This window comes from Pelmatolapia mariae, linkage group LG10_11 (assembly GCF_036321145.2).
Source record: "Pelmatolapia mariae isolate MD_Pm_ZW linkage group LG10_11, Pm_UMD_F_2, whole genome shotgun sequence".
NCBI classification, from domain to species: Eukaryota; Metazoa; Chordata; class Actinopteri; order Cichliformes; family Cichlidae; genus Pelmatolapia; species Pelmatolapia mariae.
In genome coordinates this window covers 55,645,545-55,670,026 of record NC_086236.1, presented here as the reverse complement: position 1 = coordinate 55,670,026, position 24,482 = coordinate 55,645,545, and the positions used below count along the sequence as shown (strand labels likewise).

Below are 24,482 nucleotides of genomic sequence, written 5' to 3'. Positions count from 1 at the left end.
TCAAGGACAAGAAGATCCGATTTGACTGTCAGATGACATTTAAAAGACGCTGAACATTTCCAAAGCAAGGCGAAGGAGAGAAACAGCTCATGATCAGAATCCTACATCACCCGTGAAACCTAGTGGAGGCAATACTATGTTATGGGCATGTATGGCTGCCAGTGGAAGTGGGTGACTATTGCTCATTGATATAATCACTGATAGAAGTATCAGGATAAAATGTGAAGTGTACAGGGCTGTACTCTGATTGAGACAAATCCAGCAAAACCGATTGGACGAGGATACTAAAACGTGCAAAAGTGACCCAGGAGTTTGTCATGGCAGAGAAATGGGATATTCTTCAGTGGCCAAGTCAGTCACATAATCTCAACCCTACAGAGTGTGTGGTTCATTTATTGAAGACCGAGAGACTCAGAAACAAGCAGCAACTGAAGGTGGCAGGATAAATGGAGGAAACAGAGCTCTTCATGGCTTCTGTACTTCAGACAGTCATTGACTGCAAACGATTTTCATTGAAGTATTAAAAAACCTTCGTGTTTTAAATTAGTTCATTTTCCCTGTTACATTTGAGCCTCTGGAAATGTCGGAATACTTATGGACCCAACAGTATGCACAAATCATAACACAATTAATAATATTAGACAACTGCAATTGAATTATAACCACATGTGCAACTGATTTCTCCGTAGGTTACTCTGTGGCAGTGGGAGAGTTTACAGGAGACTCAGAACAAGGTGAGAAATCCAAGAATTCATTAGATTTGAGGAACCTCCTGAGAACATCGGCAGTCTCTCCTGCAGCGCCGTTAAAACGTTGCATGTTTGCGCTTTCTCTGAGCGATAGAGAGTGGACAGCTGTGTGACTTTGCCTTTGTCTGAACTTAGCAGCAGTAATTAAAACTGTCTCTGTACGTCTGGGTCATGACCCTGAGTGGACAGGACTTCAAGGACTACTGATAAAGGGCTTTCCTGTCCTCCATTTGGAGTGATTAGAATGATTATTGGCAGACTCTGCAAACCTCTTCATGTCTAGAGTGGGTCCAGAATCTCGTCTGGACTTGAAATATTAGGTGAAAAAGCGCTCAGGCATGCACACATCGTTGTTTTATAAAGGATTTGCAGGTGGGGAAAAGTGCCTTTGAATTTATCTTCAGCTTTTCAAATGTGTGCTTTTTAAAGCCAGAATAAATTCATATAAGTTGTGAGTACTAGAAATGTACAAATCGTTTTATTTTTAAGTATTGTGCCGCTTAGATACACTCTGGTATATAATCGTGGGTTCACTTTAGGTGCTGCTAAAGTTCTTTTTGATGCCATAACTTTGTGTGTGTTTCAATTTCAACCAAAACTAAAAGAAAACAAAATGTTTCCAGCCACAGTGTCACCACATTACTTTTTAAACCAATTTTTTTTACTTCCTCTTTAAACAGCGTCACCACACGGTTTCACGCTAGCTTTATACACCCCCCCTCCCCAGTGTCGCTTTGCTAATCAGCATTTAGTGGGATTTTTACGGGACAACCTTGTGTTTACATACCCCCATACCAACCCTGCAAAGGCCCTGAACCGCCTAAAGCGCAACACATGTCAGAGAGTCTTAAAGAGAGCCTAAAGAGGTTACACATGCCTGCTGATGCACTGTGTTGTGGTACAAAGCTTGTTGTGGTCTTGTTCCCTAAACCCTCTTCAGACTGGAGAACTGGTTGTAACTGGGAGCTCTGAGTGAAGATGAAGCTGAGAATTACTGGTTAATAGGCCCGCGGTTCAGCCTGTTCAGTAGAGCCAGAAGGCAGGAAGTGGGGACTCTGTCTTCTCGCTCTGGGTGGGACCCTCAGATCGTCACTTTAAGTTGACAACACTGCACTCATCAATCAATACACACGCAGAGCCCGAGCACCCAATCACTTACTTTGTTCTCTGCAACACTTGGCTGTGAGGTCGGTGGGGGTTTCAGGCTTTTGAGACAAACCTCTGTTGCTTTTTTCCCCTGTCTTTTTCGCTGTGTATCTTTCTCGCACTAATTTGACTCTTTGCTTTATTTTTATGTCTTCCAGAGCTGTTAGCTGGAGTCCCAAGAGGAGCGCAGAACTTTGGATATGTGAGTATGGACGGACAAGCCAATTAGAATATCGCAGTTTTATTTAGAAACAACCAACTGAGAGACAAAAGAAAAATGAAACAGTGGGAAGTCCAGCAAATATAGATGCTTATTTAAAGTATGTTAAATATTTTAATAAGAAGAAATATCATATGCTGTAGCCTTCACAGTCACCAGATCTTGAATCAACTTATTGCATATGTGGGATTTTTGACACTTTACTCCACCATGACCAAACACTTTTCAAAGAAATATCTTTGAGAAGAATGATGTTCATTCAGTTGAGTGCCAGTGACTTGTCGACAGACATCTTAGATATAATTGGCGGCTCGGTAGCCTAATAAGACATTTCATGCAGATGTTTCCTTTAATTTGTCTTGCATCTGTATTCCATCTGCATGTAAACTTTTATTGTGAAGATGTGTGAAAAACCTGCACTCAGACACAAACATGCACTCATGAAGTCTTTGAAATTTGTCTGCTGACACAGAAATCTACTTATGTATGCGCGTACGCCAGTAAACTTTAGTTTGCCTCTTTTTCTTGTATGGGAACTTGTCCCCGGGGCTCACTGTGTCAATCCTCCGTAATGACACACAGCTTCTGCTGCATATGAAGGCCAGTGGCCCCACGTAACCCCGCTAGCCCTCTTTGACACACAAATACACAAACACACGACCTGTGACAGTGTGTTCCTCATCCTGACATTGTAGTTGCTGCAAGACTGTCCCTTGGTGTACAGACTGGATGCCACAGAGTAGGAGGATGTAGCTGGTAATTGTTGCAGTAGATGGAGTGATGCAGGTAGACCTGACAGTGGAGTAGCTATCAGTCCTGATCAGAATCTCTCTGCAACATATTTGACAACTGAGAGAAAAGGAAAATGAAATCTCAAGTTGTTGATTTAATATTTCTTTTTACACGTCCTCATCTGTCTGTGTTCATAAGTCTATCCCTCTTTAGTACGTCTCTGAGACATGTGTGATTGGGTCAGCTTGTATCCTCCACATGTGAGGGTGTGTGTGTGCATGTGTGTGTATGTGTTGCCTCCGGCTCCCTCCATGTGGTTGTTATTTCAGTTCTTATGAAGGAATTCTCAGCCTTCCCCCCCTTTCCTCCATCTCTCCCTGCAACCAGGGTTAAAATGGAGGGGGGGGGAGAGAAAGATGAGGGGAAAATGGTAAAAGCACAAAGAGGATGGTGGGGGGGGGGGGTCGGTTAAATAAAACAGTTTTTTATGCGGTTTCTGACTTTTTTCCAACATTCTTTATGTGCCTGTTTGTCAGACTGCTCCGCCATGTTTACTGCTCGTACACTAGGGGGACAAAGCTCAGTGCCTTATTAGTCATGTCTGCTTGTTTTAGGTGGCGATGATCAACTCCACCAACATGACGTTCATCCAAAACTTCACAGGGGAACAGGTAGGGCCATCAACACATCACAGTCTCAGACTATCACATATACAAAGCAGTGCATTTGAAATTAGTATTAAATGAAAGTCATGCAGCTTTGTCGGGGTTTGGTTAAAATGCTATAGCCTTCCTTCCTTGTCTGTCCATCAGATGGCCTCCTATTTTGGCTACTCTGTGGCTGTAACTGACTTAAATGGAGATGAGTAAGTAGAAAACCTCACGGTCACTTCAGATGCATATACTTTCTATTTTATTGTACGATCACTAATTCTTCACCCTACCCTCCCAGGACAGATGACGTGCTGGTTGGAGCACCCCTTTTCATGGAAAGAGAGACGGAGAGCAAACCCAAGGAGGTGGGCAGGGTATACCTGTACCTCCAGCTGGCTCCGCTCACTTTTTCTGAACCTGTCGCTCTCACCGGTACCTACACTTTTGGACGCTTCGGCACAGCTATCGCACCGCTAGGAGATGTCAACCAAGATGGATACAATGGTAAGTCTGAGACTTTCCAAGTCAAGGAGAAAGGAAGAAAAAGAAAAAAAAGATAAATTGACATGGATTAATTTAATCAGAAAAATGAAAAGATACAAGTAGAGCTATGGAAGGGGACAGATATGGAGAAGAGAAAAATTAACACATTTGTTTGATTTGATTTTTCCTAACTCTGGATGAACCTTCTTCTTTTATGGCCCAATATTTTCAGATTAACAAGATAAAAGAACAAATCTTTTTTTCTGCTCCTGTGCTGTTTGCATGGTTATGTCACTGGCTGAGGAAATACTATCAGATGCTGCTGTGTGAGAAAACCTAAAGTTCTCCTGCCAATCAGGAAGTGTAGTGATGAAAGGTTGTCCGTGTGAGTGGTGTCTTCCTGTGACGATCCGCCAAAGGCCATGTGTCTATGTGTGCCTGAGTTATTTTTAGCTCACCAGATGTGCCCTGAGATAAAATCATCTGGGAGTTTTTGTCCTGCAGCCCGGAGTTCATTCCTCTTCGATGTGTTTGTTTTATCCTCATATTGATTGTACAAATACAGCCACACACACACACAAATGCAAACCATGCAGCCTGGAGCCCAAATGTTCTACAAAACTAAGGCTTGTTGATTGCGGCTATAAAAAAAATTGAATGAATGAAGGCGCATCTAAGCCTCCTATCACATCAATCCCACTGAATTGTCCTTTATTTATTCATGGACAGCATGTGTTAATGAGCCTACCACGCCTTTAAAGTCATTAACCATTAGATCAATAACCACTGGATCAATGCTGATGGTTTTTCAGACTAGAAATGTAAATAACATCTGCTCTCTGTTAGCGTGCAACGGTCTCTGAGGGGCACTGATGTGACCTAAGATCTGCCTCCTGAAGTGCCATGGAGACAAAGTACTTACTGAGAGTTAATCTATTGAGTGCCCGTCCACGTCTGTGCATGATTTCATTATTCAGTATTATAGTGTAGAATCTCAAAGGAGGGACTGTGATCAAGGCTTTCAGCGGCTTTTCTTTGCTAATGTCAAACCCAAACCGTGGACCATACCTGTGCCCTCGTGTGTCCGTATATAATCAGAAACAGACCGCTTTCTTTCTCTCCGATGAGCTCTTCCACATCATGATCATCACTCCATTTCCAAGATTCTTCTTAAAAGTGCAACCATACCCATTTCGTCTCATCTCCGTGGCTTTACTTGCTGTCAACTGTCAACACTTTGCAATTTAGCTAATTTCATTTTCCATGTGGTTTCTTTTGTTTTTCATTTTTATCGGCCAACGCTGTCAGTATTTTTCACAAAGTGTCAGCCTGTTTTTGTCTGAGAAACAGTTCTGTAGTTTTGGTCTCAGTGATCACAGTGGGTGTTCAGTGGGTGTTCTTGATGCTCTTCTTTTTGCTGCACATTCTGAGATGTTGTTGAGCAATGCCCATGAGTGACTTTCACATTATGTGAAGACTTTTAAAAAAATTTTCTTAACTCAGCTATTCAGTTATGTACACGTACCCACACATAGACATACAGACTCTCACACAGGCTCATATATACACTTGCACACACACATGGTTGCATTTATCCTCTCTACCCCACAATCTGCTTCATGTGGAACTAGTTGTTTAGACTGAGAGAGGGGGGGTCCGGAGACAAACAGGATATCTCGAGGTGCTTGGACAGCTACAGTGCTAATGGGTACTTTAATACAGGATGGTGTGACACAGGAATTTAGAGGTATAACAATAAACTCAAATCTGCTTCTACTTGATCTGCACAGGAGCTTACTGTATCCGAATGCTTATATCTCGTTCTTTGCATTTAGATCCCCCTTTCCTTTACAGATACTTGCTTCATTAGTCACACCTTGCTAGTACCAGGTTGTTGTTTTTTTGCCTTCAGATCTACCTTAAATCTTCATGGCATAAATTCGACAATCTGCTTGAAACATTCCTCAGAGGTTTTGGTCCATATTGACATGATTGTATCACATAGTTGCTGCAGATTTGTCAAGTCCGTGATGCAAATGTGCCATTTCACCACATCCCAAAGGTGTTCTATTGAGATTTGGCAAGATGCTTTCATGTCCATGCTTTCATGTTGTTTACACCAGTTTTTGTAGTGGAAATCGAGACTCGTCAGACCAGGCAACGTTGTTCCAGTCTTCTACTGTCCGGTGTTGGTGAGCACGTGCTAACTGTAACCTTTCCTGTTCTTAGCTGATGGAAGTGGCACCTGGTGTAGCCCATCTGCTTCAAGGTTCAAAGTGCTGTGCATTCAGAAATGCTCTTGTGCATACCTTGGTTGTAACGAGTGGGTATTTGAATTGCTGTTTCCTTCCTATCAGCGCGAAGTAGCCTGGCAACTCTCCTCTCACCTCGGACATAAACAAGGCATGTTTATGTCAGAGTGTGGGAAAATCTCAGTATATTAGCACTTTCTGAAATACTCAGCCGACCATCCTAACTGGTGCTAACATCCATACTATGTTCAGAGTCACTTAAATCACCTTTATTCTCCATTCTGATCACTCTCAGTCTGAACTTCAGCAAATTGTCTGACCATGTCTACACCTAAATGCATCGAGTTTGCCTTGCGATTGGCTGAGTGTATATATCTACATGTCTGAAGATATTTCTAAAAGAAAGGTTAATATTTTGGTGAACGATGTGCTTATTTGCTTTCCTCTTGAGAGTTAAATCAGAAAATATGTTCCAGAGTAACAAAATACACCTACCTACTTTTTACACTTACTTTACACTTAGAGTACAATATTTCATCCAAGACATTAACAGCTAAATGCAACAAGCTGTTTATGCACTGTTTTAGAAGTTTAAAGCATACGGTGGTAATGACTCCAATTTAGAGGTGCTGGTAGGCAGGTTTGTTTACATTTAGCCAGGTTAACTGCTATGCTCCGGTTTTCATCTGGCCTCTCACCCAGTGACAGCTAAGATAGGCTCCATCCCTGCCATAACCCTAAGCATCAGGATAAGCAGATAAGAAAACGAGTTAATGTTTTTTTCCTCTGTTTCCATGACTTGGTACCTTGTTCCATTTCCTATTTAAACAAATATTTCCCATGCTGAGCATAACATAAACAGTGTTTATAGAGATAAGGATAGATAAAGCTGAGCCAAGATTAAAAATAAATTTGTAAAAAAAGTAAAAAAAACAAACAAAAAAAGACGTAAGTAAATGGCCTAGCTGCCATGATCGCTCAGTTTAAGACGGTCAAGCTCTTTTCCTTTCCTCTTTCCATTTCCTCGTACCTGTATAATTTCCTCTGCTCCTGTCTCAAAGGGACTTTAACCCTGTTGATGTCTAAACCATGCGTATGTGTGTGTGTGTTGTCATCTTTCAGACGTGGCAGTGGGCTGTCCGTTCGGAGGTGAGGAGCGTGGAGGGAGAGTATTGATCTTTAATGGCAACAAAGACATATCCACACAAGGTATGACGCTCAGCCAGGAGCTGAGGGCGGCCCACGCCCCCAGTGACAGTTTGCCTGGATTTGGATTCACTCTGAGAGGAGGCCAAGATGTGGACAACAATCAGTACCCTGGTAAATACTCAACAACTCGGCCCGTCTCTACTCAGCTCCCCGTGTTATAATCAAAATTCTCTCTCAGGCTCGCATTCCTTCGCTTCTCGACTTTCCTTCCAGCTCCTCTCATTACAGCCTTCCTCCTCTTCATTCTTAACCTCCACATTTCACCGTTCCCCCATGCACCCCTCCACTACCATCTCCATGTTCTCCCCTTTTTTGCTTTCCTCCTTTTCTCTGGTAAAGTCATCAGAAGCGGGTATAAGGATGTGTGCCATGAACTTCTGCCGCATCCATTCTTTAGGGATTTACAGTACTCAAGTAGGAGAGAAGACATGAGAGTGGGAGAAAAAAAAAGAAGCATAATAACACATTCTCCTCATGTTCAGTCTGCCAGACCTACAAGCCTCTGTGTATAACCTCAAAACTGTGAGCAGACAAAGCAGCATTCAATCAACTTACATGCAGCAACTCCCTATTCCTTTTTTGGCACCTTCTTACTATACCACACACCTTCACCTTATGTCTTCTGAAAATAATGTCAAAGCTAAACTGGAACACACAGAGAAGGGGGCATTTTGGAGGTTTTTGTAGAACACACAAGTTTCTAGTCCACGAAAAAGATTTGAAACAAAGCAGGTCTGTAAAACCACGCTTTTACTACCTCATTTTCTCCCCAATTTGGAGCCACTCTGCTATCAGCATTAATTTTGCTTAAAGCTTCCACAGATTGAGCTGAAAATGAGAATTTGTTTAGTTTCACCTTTTGTCTTTGCCCCCACCTACCCCCTCTTTGGCGGTTTCCCTTTTCATTCTGCTGCAATAACAGATTTCTTCATTCCACAAACAGGATACAAAGGGAAATAATAACGCGCAAGTTCACATGCATGGCTTGTGATCAGTTACACTGGCAGCTAGCAGAGTGTATGTTGAGCACGGGCCAGGCTCCAGGTCATAGTTAGACCTGCGCAGACCCACTGCAAATCAGAGATCAGAATTAAAAACAGTGTACAATAAATACACACACAGGAGTTACAGGTTAAAACTGGCGGAGGCCCTTTGGGAGGAGCACGTAGAGAAGAAACTCATGGGTGGCACAGCTTTCTGCCAACACACACACAAACATGGCGTATAAACACGCGCGCACACAGACGTGCAGGGCTCGTGTCGTCTGTCATTAGAGAGCTTGCTGACGGAAGTGAGGCACACACACACGCACACGGTGTGTCGTTGGCAGGCTAGTAAAGTCACACTGTTCAAAGGAGCCTGAGACGTTTGATCAGCATTATGAGAGGACTGCAAAGGCGTCTGGGAGGCCTGCTACAGCTGCCATGCGCTCTCATTGTGATTAAATGTCATTAGTCGACCACAGGAAGAAGGATGATGACTGTGCCCCAGTTTTATGGATTTTTATCTTTAAGAATCATTTCAGATATTTGTCTTTGCATTTCAGATCAAGCAGCGCGGAACTAAATGAAAGGTAGATAGGACAAAACCTGAAAAAGCAGGCGGTACAGGGATCAAAATAACACACGCACACACAGCTCACTGCTTCAAATCAAGCTTCATTAAATCACAGACATATCTGATTTTGTGCAAAAAGGCCGGGGTCAGTTGTGTATCTTAAGGGTCACATTGCCTTCGAATGCAATTTCGGTTTCATTTAACGGGTTAAAGGCCAAAAACCGACAATGTTTACCTGACAGTCACTCTCGCTGAAAGACTTTTTGATTCGTGTTTATTTGGTTGGAAAGTGCAAAATTTAATAAATTGCCTCCAAATCAACTCGAATATTTGGCGCCCATTTTTATTCTCATTTCATGCATGATACAGGGCCTTGGTACAGCCACTTAGTCTAGCACAGGTTAACCTTCCTTCTAAGTAACTTTCCTCTGATTGGCTGCCCCTCTCAGGTGTTTTTGAACAGCAGGTGGGTGGCGCTTCAGTGCCTGAGATCACCATATTAAGGATTTAACCTCTCAGTGACACGTCACAGAGCCTAACAACAACTGTCTGAAACAGAGCATTTAGAGTAATCTGAGCTTTTGGCACACCAGGATTACTATCTCTGACGTGTTTAATATAAACCACCTCTTTAACAGCACTGTGTATATATAACAAAATAAATAAAAGCACTAAGTGTGTAATAGGTGCAATTTAAACAAAACCTGCCATACTATGCAATCTAGAAATAATCCAGGCAATTACCCTGCTCTGTGGTGTAAAAATAGTGTTTCAAATATGTGTAATGGCTGGCAATTTATTGAATTGTCCTAAAATACCACACATGAACCCAAGAATGAGGAATACCTATCTCTCTCTCTCTCCGAAAAACCACCTCTTTTTCCACTGAGAGCCACTGATCTTTGGCATTTCATCATCGTGTCCAATCCCCCGCAGCTTTCAGGGCATACATCCACTGACAGCTTGACAGTCTGTCTAAACTCTGGATGGAGGTTGTGTTTTCATAGCCCAGGATGGACACCATCAGCTAGCAGCTCAATTACCAAAATCGTACCTGCACCTAGAGATGCCCTCGTTGAGTGATGCAGCCTGCTCGTGTGTGGCTATGGCTCAGTGGGTCTCTGTACACACACCAACCTCAAATCAACAGTGGTGGGCAAGCTTTCCTGTGTATACGGAAATGGAAATGACATGGAAAAGGAAAGTAGGCCGTTGGTTGATTTAGCTCCGGATGAAGCCATGTGCAAACTTAAACTCTTAACCCAAATAAGCCTCATGTCATGCGTCTTTTTTAGCAAACACAAGCATTAAAATAAAACATCCAGCTGATGACATGAGTGGAGTTACATTTTCCAGGTTACATAACTGCTACAGTTGGATGGGCTCTCCCTCTCACCTCCTTCTCTGTTTCTGCTAAAAAACACACCTTCTTCTGATGGCTTTCACAGATTGTGATTTAAAAGCCAAACATCATCCTTTTCTGTCTACACCTCGCCTTCTTCTGCTTTTTTCCCCCTCCGTTCCCAAACTCCAAAATACCAACATCTTCACATCCGTCCTCTTTGTAGCATTTTTAGTATAACACACATATGTACACACACACACACACACTTACATAGTGACATAGCACACCCCATGAGAAAAGAGACAAGGCCTAAATGTTTAATGCTGTGGCTTCAGGGGGACTCTGTGACTGCAGCCAAAGGCAGAAACAGATGTGCCTAACTCAGATTCAATTAGTCCCTTTCTTCTTAAATACACAGGAGAGGAGTGGCACAGCAAATGACAAGCGAGGGTTACAAGACTACACTTCCACTTGCTTCCATCCGTTGTCCTCATGCAGCTGGTTACCACAACACGAAGGGGCTGATAGTTGATATTAGTGCTGAAATAGTCAGCTGATTAATGATGCTATCAGCACAAAACTGATAAAGTGTCTCTCGCTGTTTGTCTTTACAGTTTTGTTATGATATATCAAAGAAATTCTAGATGGAATCTGAGATGCTGCAATTTTTCCACCGTGGAGATTTGAACTTTTGCCCTTATACCCAACCATGGAGACTAAATTATTTAAAGGCCCAACATTAATAAACTAATCATAAGAATAATAAGAGATTAATTAATAATGAAAATAGTCATTTGCTGTAGCCCCCATGGCCTCTCGCTGTGCAGTCTCTCTCAACATCACACGGCTTAGGTTTCTGCTGCATCTGGCAGCGGTGGCTTGCATCCATTAAGTGCCTCTCTTCAGTTTCACATTGTTTTAATCAGCTCTCGTGTGTGTGTATATGTGAGTCCGTGTCGGCGTGCGGCTTTCATTGGTATGTGTCCCCCGACCGCAGCCATTAAATACCGGCTCCATTTTAAACTTTGAGAGCCAATTAAAAGTGTGTGTTCATCACAAATCCCATGAAAACAAATAAAAATCACATATAGATGAAATCTGGTGCTGCTTGCAATTAGGAGTCGTTGCTACGCGGGCTGTTGGGAAATGTTGCTGTTTAGCGAAATGTGATTGGAGCCTTGTGAGCTTTCTAATGGCCCTGGAATGCAGCGTGGGGTCCCTGTCTGACAGCACAAACACACAGGGAAAACACACGCATGACACAGTCGTGCAAACGCTGTTTGTGAATTTAGTCTGAAGAGGGTCATGTGTGAAAGGCAAAGCAACGCGATATCAGAATATCAATTCTATATGACAGTCTGAGTATGTGTGTGTGTGTAGCTGATTTGTGTGTAGTTGATTTGAGAAGTCTGTGTCTGATGAAGATTGCTGGAGACCTTGAAATCAGTCCCATCTGTGGCATTCTTTGAAGCTCTCTGCTTGCTCTCCCTCTCTCTCTCTCACTACACAGATCTGATCGTGGGGGCGTTTGGCGTGGGCAAGGTGTCAGTGTACAGGTAAACACAAAAAAATGTGCAAGACTCCCACGTTTTTGGATTTTGGATCGTGTTACAGGTATGCATCTGTTTGTATGTGTATATGCAGGTCGCAAGCTGTAGTATCTGTGGAAGCTGAAATGATCCTGACCCCCAAAATCCTTAATCCCGACGACCGACAGTGTCACCTGCCTCAGATGAATATCATGGTTACCTGGTAAATACAGCGTCTCCAATTCATAACTCTGTATTAATATAACATAGCCTGGTCAAAGAAAAGTCACACATTCATATTTTGATGGACCACCTTCAGGTGATGACGGCACGCATTCACGATGGCATTGTCTCGATAAGCTTCTACACTGTTACAATAATATTCTCCACTCTTTCACAACCTGAGCCTGATGAATCTCGGCATTATCATATACAGATGTGGCCCTGCCATCAGGGAAGAAAAATCCGCTGATGGAAAAACCTGATGAGTCTGTATATTCAGATAGTTAAACTGACTCCACTGCCCCACAGGCTTGTATGACAGGCACTAGACGGGGCAAAGTTGTGTGTGAACACAATCCCTGAATAGTGCTCATAGGTGTGGTTAGTTTTACAGGTGGGTTACAAAAGTTATGCAGTTTCTTTTTTATTTTTTTGGGGGGTTTTTTCTTTTTTTACTTACACTGGATTTTGGCAAAAAAATCCTGTGTTAGTAAATCTGGCCTCAGGCGTGATGGGTGTATCACTCCATCTCTCTTCTTACCCCAGTGCACCCATCACTCTGGAACAGGGTAAATCTGGACTCGGCAGACCACATGAGCTTTTTCCATTGCTCCAGAGTCCAATCTTTATGCTTCCTGGCAAATTGAAACTTTTTTTTTAAATTAACATCACTGATAAGTGTTTTTCTTAAGGCTACACAGCTGTTTAGTCCCAAACTCCATGAGCCGTCTTTACATTGTGCATGTGGAAATGTTTTTACCTTCACTGTTAAACATGAACATTCTACTGTTGATTTCTTTACAGTCTGATTTTCCCAGAATAAATGATCCCTGATCACAGTCAAGATTTTTTTCCATCTACATTTCTAATTTGAAGATGGTTGGCCGTTTAGTTTCAGCAGTTGCCAGCCAAAATGTTTTAATCACTGCAGTAATTTTCCAATAGGAGGCTCTTACCTGTTGGTTTAGTTAAATCCAGGTGGTGACCTTTGTTTTTTGGCCAGGCAGTGAATTAACTGTGATTGAAAGCACCAGTATATTAACTTCTTCTTGGGCTGCCCTCTCCTTACCGATAGACATAAACGTTACACATTTTTTGAAACCAGTACTACTCTGACCAGATGCTGACTCCTTGAGCTTGAAGGAGGTTAGTCAAAAACCTCCTTCATCCACTTCTAATTTCACTGCTGTTGTTTACTTTCAATCTGAATTTTGGAAACGGACCTATTTATACATCTTAACTGGATATTTATTGTTGTACCAATGTTTTCATGCAGCGCTCTTGGCAGGGTCCCTCTTGAAAAAGAGATTTTGATCTCAGTCAGATTTTTTTTTCAAGGTTAAATAAACAAAATCAAAGAAAAACAGAAATCTACAAGAGTACAATAAAAGAATGTGCATCATTACAGAAAGCTATATTCTGACTCTGCTGCACATTTTGCAATTAAACAGGCGAATCCTTTCCCACAGAATAAAACGTTGATTTCCTTTTGTTTTGTGAGATGTTTCTCCAGCTCGTCACCACAGTCTACAGTTTGTTGTAATTTTTTCCAGCTGGGTCACTCTGCCGCTTCCGTTTGGCATGGCATGGTGAGAAAAAGGCAATCGAATCCGCACTTACGGTCAAGTTAAAAATGAAGAGTGACAGCTCTTAGTACCTAAATTAGACACTTTTCCAGCGTTAACGCCTTTGGTCAGTTGTAAATTATTTTGCAGTTTGGAAACGGACCTTGCGTGTGTTTGTGTGTGCGCAGATGTGTGAGTGCATGTGCAGGTGAATGAAAGTTAAAGGGATCAAAGTCTTAAGCAAACATAAGACTAATGAGGCCCACTGCTGCTCTGAACCTCAGATCTGTAACAGAAACCATCCTGCTCGTACTGTATCATAATATGCTGTGCAGTATAAAGTTTCCCATTTTACAAATTACACTCTCACTGACGGATGTGACAAATATTTCACCTCTGCGCTCTAGATGTCTGACATCGGCCAAAGTCTGTTTGTCAGTGTCTCTGCTGCAATAACACAGCAGCCCACTGAAAAAGCACACTCATATGACCCGGAACCTCAGATTTACGGGGCTCTGCAATTAATCTGAAACGGCATAATTCTGTTTTGATTATATTATTGTTCGTGGGGGTGAGCACGCTGGCTTTGAACGGTCTGGGGGTGAGTTTAGTTGAGGGGAGCCAGTCTAAAGGCTCCTGCGGCTTTGCTTCAGTCTATTGTTGGTCCTGACTTTTTGGGACAGGAACTGCTGTAGGACTATTTGGACGGAGAAGTGGGCTCGGCTTTATGCCATCGCGGTGTCTGCGTAGTGGTGTGTGAATATTGGCAGTGAGAGAAAAAAGAAAGGGGTTTGGGCTGGATTGACATAGAGCCTTATACTGTGGAGTATTGTCAAAACAAAACTCAGCCTATTTAAATAAACCGCTATAAAATTATGGTCCGAGGTATGGAATCAAATAGGACTTTGGACATACGCAAACACGCAGTGATTCAAACAGCAGCGATAGAATTAAAGGCTGTTTGAGTCTCTTGTGTTTCAGAGACATTTCCCTGCAATTTGAACTAGAAAGGAGCATAAAGGGTGAAAGCTCCAGCCTGTGCTTTATACATCTCCATTACATTTCAGTCACATAGTTAAGTATCTGATTTCCTGAAAAATAATTACCCAGCGGTCTTTGACTCTGAAGGTGGTACAACAAGACTGACTGTTTGTCTGAAGTGCTTCCACTGTCTTCTAAAATATTCTGTCTGCTCCAGGATCAAAAGAATAAAACATGTGTGCTTTTTTCCCCCCTCAAATACAAACAGACATGGTAGCTTTAGATGAAACCGGTTCTTGCACAACAGGAACTGAAATTAAAGAATACGTCGATTAAGTTTGCATATTTTTTAAATAAGATGCTTGTTCTTTATTTGTCATTTCCAGCTTCCTTGATTAGGTTGTTGTTACTTGGAAGAGGTTAGAGATGTTCAACCAGTATTTTCTTATCCAGTTTTTAAATGTGAGGGAAATGAGCTTTTTAACTGTGGGTTCTCTTAGCTTGACGAAAAGGCAAAGTTTAAAAGGAAACCCACTCACTTCTTTGGTGGTAAGTAGGGAAATCTTTGTTGATGTTACAGTCACACGAGGGAAAACAATGACAAAATGATTGTGACTGTGTGCAAACTCATTCACTGCCTTTCCAGTGGTTGCTTCGATGACGGGGACCAGATCTGTGACCACTCACAGTCAGTTGCCATGTTCAAAGCAAAGCAACAGGCATAAGGTGGAGTCTGCTCTCAGTCTGCAACTGAATGGGGTCCAGTTGGAAATTACGAGGAGTCTGTTTTTGATAATAGTTAACTGTGATAAATCTGATGCTGTTTATTGTAAATCTTTGCCATCTGCATACACAGAAATTCACATTAAACAGAAATTCATATATGGACAGAACCTCACAAATTTGAAACAGAAATTCTGATATTCCCCCGCAAATATTGACATCCCACTTTGTGACGTCTGTAATTGCCTTGCAATCAAAAGTGTTGGCTGCAGCTACTTGCAATCGGCCTGTGATAGGAAAAACATTCGGTGCGATCACCGGACAACCACCGATTTTCCTAGACACAAAGAGGATGTGATCCTATTTTTACTCTGGTGTGACTGAGCCTTAACATGTTTTCCCTATGAACCCAAGAGGCAATGGCATGTTCTGTTCATAGCTTGTTTGTGAGGCCAAAAACAATTTGTTTCAGGCTTAAACAGCCCGTTTAAAGATTAGCTGGTAATTATTTTTTCAGAAAATCTCAGGCTCTCTGATTTCAATGTAGTGGTTAAGATGTGGCACAAACTGGCGCTGGGAAAAGAGGATGAAGAAGTAGAGGAAAGAGAAAGAGGCGACTGGTCAGTAACAAGTTTTAGGGCCGGTTATTTTAGAAAAGAACTGCACAACATGTTATCCAGTTGTCTTGGAAATGTAAGTGTTTATATATGAACCAAATGGCTACAGTCAAGGCTAGGGCCAAGAGAAACACTCATAAAAAAGAGGGGCAGCGACAACAGAAACCATTAAGCCCCCCCTCGTCTCCAATCGGATGTCATAATGGTCTCGGGGAGGGGGGTTTCCGACACTGTGCAACCTCAGAAGCAGCTCTGATGCAGAATATCAGTTCATTTAAACCATTTTGTGACTTATTTAAGGCTAGAGGAGGAAAGTTCTATAGAGTAACAGCTAAATAAAGAGTTGGGGCTGTCGCCAGTAAACTAGGGGTCATTTCTGTGTTGCGTGCACTTAAGTTTGGCACACAGTGCTTATTAACATCACACTCGAGCATACCCTCGAAAACCGCACACGTGCAACACATATTTACTACGTGTGAAACTACCTGGAGAGGTTATAATGACTCAGGGGAGCATTTTTTAACAAAAGAGAACCTGCACTTTGTCATACACACACACGCAAACTAACATCTGCATCACACTTGAAGAAAAACCAGCTCATCATCATTGTGTCATCTAATTGGGAACCTAATTATTAGCAAACACAGGAATCTGCAACAGCTGCATTCTGCTTGTTGGTGTTGGTGAACTGAAACCAAAGAAATAATGATCACATGAAGCACTGTAATTCCCTCACACTGGCTCACACTTGCTGAGTCGTCAGTGTAAGAGGAGGAGCGTTGCATCCATAAGCTTCCCCAGATTAGTGGTTATTAACAGCACAGGCCTCCCTGTGTGAGAGTTCCTGTTCTTGATTAAAGAGGCGATAACACACATGCACGCTCAGAAAAAACACTTGCACATAGGGTAATACCCACATAAATTGAGGAAATGCAGAAGTGTTTCCCAGTCTCCCATATCTATGTGTCTAATGGGGAGGGGGCACTGTGGTAATTCCCCGTGCCCTGTGGAGTACAGGAAGGAAGAAGTGCCTTGTTTGTGGTTTGTTGTTTTTTTAAGTCATTCAGATTTTTTTTAACATTTATACAAATGTGATGGGAAAAAGTGTGGAGAAAACCCCTTCAGAAAATAAATTAATAAATAAAATAAAACTTAAATTAAATTTCTAGCTAGGATCTTTGGAAAAGCCATGTTAAAAAATCCTTTCTCTGTTTAACAGCACTTGGGAAATCCTTTTAAAAAAAATGACATTTCCAGTCATGTATATAAACAGCTTGCACCAGTTTGCGTTCTCTTACAAGACACACACAAATTAACTAGAACTACCATCAGAACACACGTGTGATTCAAATTTGTTACCTCCTGTCTCTTTTTCCAATTTTCCTTTCCTGTAGCCTCAAAGTGGATGTTTGTGCAGCCGTGAGTGGTGTGGGCATCCCCAGCTCTGTAGGTAAGCAGCTGTGCAGTAACTGAAGTCGGCTCTGTAGTACATACTGTATGATTATTAGAGTTTCCTGCTGGGAAACTTCTGCTCTTATACACCAATCAGAGCGGAGAACAAAGGTGGGTGTGAGGAGCAATAGATGAGAGAGAAGACACACAAATACGCACATGCAAATAGGACTTTATTCCATATCTAATGGAAAGTCACATCGAACCCAGACCCTTTAGAGCATGGCTGTGAAACACAAGGCCCAACAAAGACTTCAGTCCGGCCCACTGGCCAACTTTGGAAAATGTCAAGTAGTGCACAGATTTTTAACTTTTAACTGTATTTTCATAAAGTTTACAGCTTTTCTATTCATAAAGACCTCACCCACTGCCATTCATACTATGACCAAGTAGTTAAGTCACAGATAAATCATTAAAAGACAGAAAAGCTCCTCTTTTTCACTGTATACTATATTACTTTTTTTTTTTTCACAGTGGTTCCATAGTGGAAAAATATGAATTAACAAAAACTGTATGTTCTGTTTGTACAGGACACTCTGGGCAATCTGCTAACAGATTTTTTCCTGTAATTTTATCTATTTATTATAAAGAAAACACCTACTGTTGAAACTGCAGTTCTTTTACTTACAATAAGAAATTTTCTGGAATTAAATATTTAGTTAAATGTCTTTCACTGGTCTGCCCTACTTAAGATCAAAGTGGGCTGAATGTGGCCGGTGATGTAAAATGAGTTTGACATCTCCGCTTTAGGTTCAACAGCTAAGTAGTGTCTGATTGGCTGAATCGTCTACCTGTTAACTCAAATTTAATCTTTACTTATTTATTATTATCTTCTGTGCAGACCTGAGAGCGGAGCTGCAGCTTGATTGGCTCAAAGGCTCCAGGGGTGGAGTGAAGAGAGTGCTTTTCTTGGACACCGAGGAGCCTCAGCGCATGGGACTCCTGAGGCTGGGTCACAGTCACCCACGTGCATGCCTGAGCTACACAATTTACCTCAGAGTGAGCAAATCAAACCGTGCACACAAACACACATACAAGAAATAGTTAATGAGCTTTGTAAGTGAGGTTGTGACTGACTGACAGCATGTTTCTCTCATTCTCATTCACACTTTATTCCAGGAGGAGGATGAGTTCAGGGACAAGCTGAGCCCCATCTCACTCGCTCTCAACTACAGCCTGGCTCCACCTACCCTTGACCAAAGTCTTCCACCTGTCCTTAACCACTACAGCAGCACCTTCCTCCAAGAGCATGTAAGCATACATGTTGTATGTACATATAAACACATAATCCTGTACAGTACATCAGTGTACACGGCACGTCAAAGAAGGATTTCTCCTTAGTTGGCCCCGTTTAATGGATTCTTTGGGGGAGCTTTTCTTTATCAGAAGAAAGGAGGCTTTAGGTTGTTGAAGACCTATGGAACAAATTTGTGATTTGTGACACTGGGTTGTAAAAATTAAACTAACTCAACTTCGCTAAGCCCAAAAGAGATCCAGAATCGACCTGAGATCATATTTCATTCAGTCATTGCTTGATTTAAAATGCTTGCCTTGGACACAAAAAGACTGACTCCCAAATAAAAACCATCTGATTCACCTAAAATCAACTTGGAGTCTATCATTTCCCGGAATGGGACAGCGCAGTTTACCTTTGCAGATGAAACTGTTATAATCTAGAGTTTGGACCAGTATATTTACTTAATAAAAATAGCAAAAAACTAAGAAAGGCCCTGATGTACGCTAAGATCCAGCTCTAGGCCATTGTCAGACTTGGTATGATGGAAAAATATGCACTCATTTGGTTGCGCTCCCATGTGTGAATTGAGTTAAAATAAATATTAAGAAGCTTTTCAGCACTGAACTATGTTCACTGGAAACTCATGAATCATATGAGGTCATGGTGAAAAGAGGAGCATTGCCCATATTGTTTATCGTTTTTAATAACAAGGGTTTATTTTATTGTTTCCATTAAAATTAGCTCGCTCAGTTGCACTTCCTTTAATTTTTGGACGTTAAGTGTCGTAATAAAACAAAACAGCAACAAACTGAGGACTATCATAGTAGCCACAGAGAGACAGAAGTCAGATCTCTGCCCAAAGCAGGCAGCAACACAACAAACCAAAGACCTGTGTGAATGTGTATATGTTATATATAGAGCACCTGCATCCTTCCGTGTCCTCATCTCACTCCTCTCTTTGTGCCCCTCTTCCTCTCAGGCTTACATCCTCCTCGACTGCGGCGACGACAATATTTGTATCCCGGACCTCCAGCTCTCTGCCAGCATGTAAGACTGACACGGCCGCACCCTTTGACCTGAACTTCTAAACACCCAACACTTCAGACAGCCAAACGCAGGCACCCACGCACACACAGCGAAACCAAAGCAACTGTGTCTGTTATTCCTCACACAATGCGCCAAGTTTACACTAAAGTTGCTCACATTATGGCCCCATTTACCACGGAGCGTGTGTTTGTGTGTGTGCTTGTGTGCATGTTGCATATGTGAATTAACCTATTCTCCACAGTACTTCCAGCTGTTAGATATCTCCATGGCAGCATTATGCAAACATCCTGTCAGCATTTACTGACTGATTAACACACACACGCGTGCGCTGGCGGGGTTATTGTTGGGGTCGGAGGTACTGCATTCTTTGCAGCTGATGAGATTGCACATGTCCAGTCCTGAAAATTATTAACTATAATTTACAGGAAAAAAAACCCACATTTGTTTTTTATATTTAATTACAGCAAAGTGCTTTATTTCCTGCCTCTGCTTTTTTCTCTTCCTGCAATAAAACGCACAAACACAGGGACCGCACAGAGGTGGTGATTGCAGATGACAACCTGGTCATGTTGACCATCACTGCGGTGAACCGAGGAGAGGGAGCCTACGAGACAGAGCTCTACACATTGCTACCGCCTGAAGCTGACTACATCGGAGTAGAGCGCAGGGTGGAGGTAAATACTCACGCACACTCTTTTACACACATTGCACACAGATTTGTCTGACATCAATTATCCCAGTTTAATGTCAAGGGCCAGAAGGGTGGATGCTGAAAATAGATAAGACCAAAACTGTTGTCTCATCATCATTGAAGCCAAGTTCAAAAACTGGGAAGTGGGCTATTTGAGGCTTCAGTTACAGTCCGGCATCACATCCTGTTGTGTCTTTGTGGTTTGTGTTTGTTAGACATGATTAAGGCAAGGCTATCAGCCGGGTATGCTCTACTGGCAACAGCTCAAAAGCCCCTATTATGATTTACAAGCTGCATTAGTGACCACGGAAATGGATAGGGTCAACTTCTGTGTGCGTATGTGTGTTTACGTCTGCGTGTGTGTGTGTTTGCACGTGTGTGCGCTAATGAGTGTGTAATGGGGCTGTTTGATTGATGACATTGTTACTGTCAGAGCATTCATCACTCTTCCTCTCCTGTCCTCCCCCCTGCCTCTCTCCTTCTCTTTTTCACCCCTCTCGCTCCCATCCCCCTTTGATGGTGTTATACTTCCCTCCCTTTGTCTTTTCGCTCACCACTTGACTCTCACTGCTCCCTATTTGTCACTTTCATTCGCTGTTCTTGTCCCTCTCTTACTGTCTTTCCATACCTTGGATCTCCTCTAGTCTCTCTCACAGTTAAATTGTGAGTACAAGCTGATCAATGAGTCCAGGATGGTGGTGTGTGACCTCGGGAACCCGATGGTGGCCGAGACGGAGGTGAGTTCTCGCACGTAAGCGCAAACGCACACGCAAACGTTTCAACAACACCCACGCTAAGAAGGCGCAACTGTTAGGCCTCAGGTTTAATTCGCCCTGATTGATGCTTTCCAGTGATTGCTGATGTTCACCTTGACCTCCATTCCACACAGTCTGATTCTCAGGGCTAGGCTTTGCATTCAGTCCAAGCGTGCATGTGTAGTAATAATCTATTTAGGTCGTGCGTGGCTGACACATGCAGGAAGCCAAGGCTTTGTAAAGTAAAGAGCAGTCCCATGTTACATGAAATTCTACCACTCAGATACACAGAGATGTGCTAAATCATGACATGTGTGTGAATGTGGGCTTTTGTTGTTTTTTTAAAGGCGTCAAGGCTGGCAGAGAGGTGCATTTGCTCTTTGGAGGTGACACATAGCATTCTGATAAATCAATTATGCGGTCATGTTTCACTGTTGGGGGAGGAGAGCATAACAAGAGCGTGTAAAAGGACAAGGCATGCACACACGTGTGTGTGTGTGTGTGTGTGTGTGTGCGCGCAGCTCTCCAGCTATCCAGATGTTTCCCATATTGAACTCTCCGCTTGCCCCATTGAACGTTCAGGAATCTATGAGCTGATGCAGAACATACCTCCATGTCCCCCGTACAGATTCTGGTTGTATTGTGCAGCTAAATAGTTCTCATCACTGGTGGTCAACCCTCTGCTGCATGAACAGAGCGATGAGTTAAGGGTACACGCCTGAAGGGAAGCAGTTTTTTTGGCTTTGGTATTTGCATTCATCTGCCTGCCTGCATCTCTGTCATCATTCTTCCTCTACTGGTCAGAATCTTAGTTTCAGTCATTTATCAATCAGTGGAGTCCTACTTTGAAGATATGTTTTTTGTTAGTGTTTCACAAAATTGCAGTGCTTAAATTACTGATTCCAAGCAAAATATAATTGAAAAATACTAAATTAATTGATTGCAATTTTTTGCTATAGGAGAAATGCAGTTATACACACATCATATTTATAGTAGCTAAAGGCTACTGGAGAGCATTAATGGAATGAGTAATGGCTGCACACAGTTTCCAAACCACAAAGTGATCTAACATAAGTATCAGTTCTAGCCACATCACATCAGAAATACAGATTTTATTTATAATGGCAATAAAAAAAACTCTCCCCACCCTAGCACCGTTGAATCCAGACTGATTTCAGGTTTAAAACACCCAGATGTATTCAGCTAACCGGTTAGAAGCTTTTGTTGCTTACATATATAAGACAAAGGAAGAAATCTGAATCTTACATTTGACTTTCCATTTAGTGGTTCACTCTTCTTTTGCACTACTTTTAGTTTCTGTCACTCTCTTGCTTCATCTTTTTTGTGACTACTCTGACACTGTGGCTCTTTTTCTTTTCCAAAGTAGAGTTTCTGCAGCTACTCGGGTTGTTCCACCATTTGGAAAAGAAGTCACCAATTCCACATTTGAATAAATACATTTGCTTTTCAAACAAACACACAGAAGTCTTAATCTCTCAATTCAGGTGTTTTCAGTCTCATTGCCACAGTTGTACAAAAACATCTAGCCATGCAGTCGGTTTGCAAACATTTTGAAAGGGTGGCTCGTTCTGAAGAGCACACTGAAGTCAGCATGATGCTGTAATGGGATGTGACTGTTCAAACGCGTCAGTTCATGAGATCTCGTCCCTCCTAGATATTCCATGATCATCTGTAAGTGGTGTTATGTGGTGAATATATCCTCCCTTAGTTGTGCTGCAATAGACGTAGGCTGCCGGGGGATTCCCATGATGCATTGAGTTTTTCCTTTCCAGTCACCTTTCTCACTCACTATGTGTTAATAGACCTCTCTGCATTGAATCATACTTGCTATTAATCTCTGTCTCTCTTCCACAGCATGTCTTTATGCTGTTTTCCTTCTCTCACCCAAACTGGTCGCAGCAGATGGCCGCCCCTCCCTAGTCCTGGTTCTGCCAGAGGTGGTTTGGGAGGGGCGGCCATCTCCTGGCCTGGTTCTGCCGACTGTTGTTGTGATTTGGCGCTATATAAATAAAATTGAATTGAATTGAATTGAATTGTTATTGCAAAGTGGAACCATTTAGGAACCACAGCAACTCAACCACAAAGTGGCAGACCACGTAAAGTTACAAACTGAGGTTGCCTAGTGCTGAGGCGCATAGTGTGTAAAAATCACCAACTCTCTGCTGACTCAGTAACAGCTCCAAACCTCTGACGTTAACATCATCACACAAAATGTAAGCCGGGAGCTTCATGGTATTTAACCAAGCAGCTCTTGTAGCAATAATGAGTAGTAATGTGTACTTTTGTTCAGGTAGTGTAGTTTAGAGTCAGGTGTGCAGGGAAAAAGAGAGGAGTGTGAGTTCAACGTGATTCATGATCTTGGTTTTGAGTTTGTAAACATCAGTGACACTGTGACGTAGATCAAATGTTCTTGATGTTATTAACATTAACTTCAGGCATGCCTCACAGGCCTGAATTCAAGGGTCCTTCATCTTAACCATTTTGCATGTCAAAACGCTTTTAACCCTCCAGCTGGTTGCTCAAAGTTTACACTTTCATCCGTCTTTAAACACGGTTGCTGCGGTCAGTTGAAATTTTAATAATAGTGACCACCTTGTGATGCTGACAAGAAGTATTACAGTGTCAGTGGAAAACCCTCAAACCACTTCATTGGCATAAACCACTTCTCACTCTGTCGTTCCAAAGAATCATTGTTCTGTTAAATTATGAGCTAAACACACTGCGCGAAGCGTTGTGGCTGCCAAACACAGGAGCCGAGTATTTTAGCCAAGCTGCAGTTTTTGGAATACACAGAGTGTGCTGACGTATGGCAGAGAATATAACAAAGATGCATTGCTTTGAGAAGGTTTAGGCGGATGTTTTGAAGATTTTCTGCACCATGAAAGTGCAACCCATTTTCTAACCGACCTAAATTCAAGCTGACCACAGCGACTGAAGGACAGTACTGCAAACATTAACTCCCAGCTTTCAACCACAGAGTTCCAGGTGCCCTAAAGACAGATTTTAAGCTTCACCCTCTCTGAAATGGGAGGTAAAAGTGACGACTTCTCTCCAAATGGTTTGTTCTCACTTGGTGCCTGTCTCTGTAGAGCTTCTCTGCCTTGCTCATCTCTCACATGTGTATCCATAAAGATAACTTGACTTTGTAGTCCCACACTCCACCATCACTCCCCCTCTCCTCCCCCAGGCCTGCCTCTTGAAGTGTGCGTCTGCATGCTGTCATTTTCCTCTCTGATCCATGTGCTTGACCTGTTGTTCAGCAGAACTCACATACCCATGCACACACATGCGCACGC

The 24,482-nt window shown here is 42.3% G+C and overlaps 1 protein-coding gene across 1 annotated transcript in view; it reads left to right on the top strand.

Moving 5' to 3' along the window:
• itga8 (integrin, alpha 8) overlaps nucleotides 1-24,482 on the top strand; it is a 42,577-nt gene that overhangs the window by 9,505 nt on the left and 8,590 nt on the right. Inside the window, exons 8-21 of the mRNA XM_063485540.1 lie at nucleotides 690-734; nucleotides 2,054-2,097; nucleotides 3,462-3,518; nucleotides 3,660-3,712; nucleotides 3,799-4,004; nucleotides 7,358-7,555; nucleotides 11,857-11,902; nucleotides 11,991-12,098; nucleotides 17,378-17,433; nucleotides 18,277-18,434; nucleotides 18,555-18,686; nucleotides 19,652-19,719; nucleotides 20,246-20,393; nucleotides 21,055-21,147. Coding sequence (XP_063341610.1) covers nucleotides 690-734; nucleotides 2,054-2,097; nucleotides 3,462-3,518; nucleotides 3,660-3,712; nucleotides 3,799-4,004; nucleotides 7,358-7,555; nucleotides 11,857-11,902; nucleotides 11,991-12,098; nucleotides 17,378-17,433; nucleotides 18,277-18,434; nucleotides 18,555-18,686; nucleotides 19,652-19,719; nucleotides 20,246-20,393; nucleotides 21,055-21,147 — 1,412 coding nt within the window. The remainder of the gene's footprint in view (nucleotides 1-689; nucleotides 735-2,053; nucleotides 2,098-3,461; nucleotides 3,519-3,659; nucleotides 3,713-3,798; nucleotides 4,005-7,357; nucleotides 7,556-11,856; nucleotides 11,903-11,990; nucleotides 12,099-17,377; nucleotides 17,434-18,276; nucleotides 18,435-18,554; nucleotides 18,687-19,651; nucleotides 19,720-20,245; nucleotides 20,394-21,054; nucleotides 21,148-24,482) is intronic.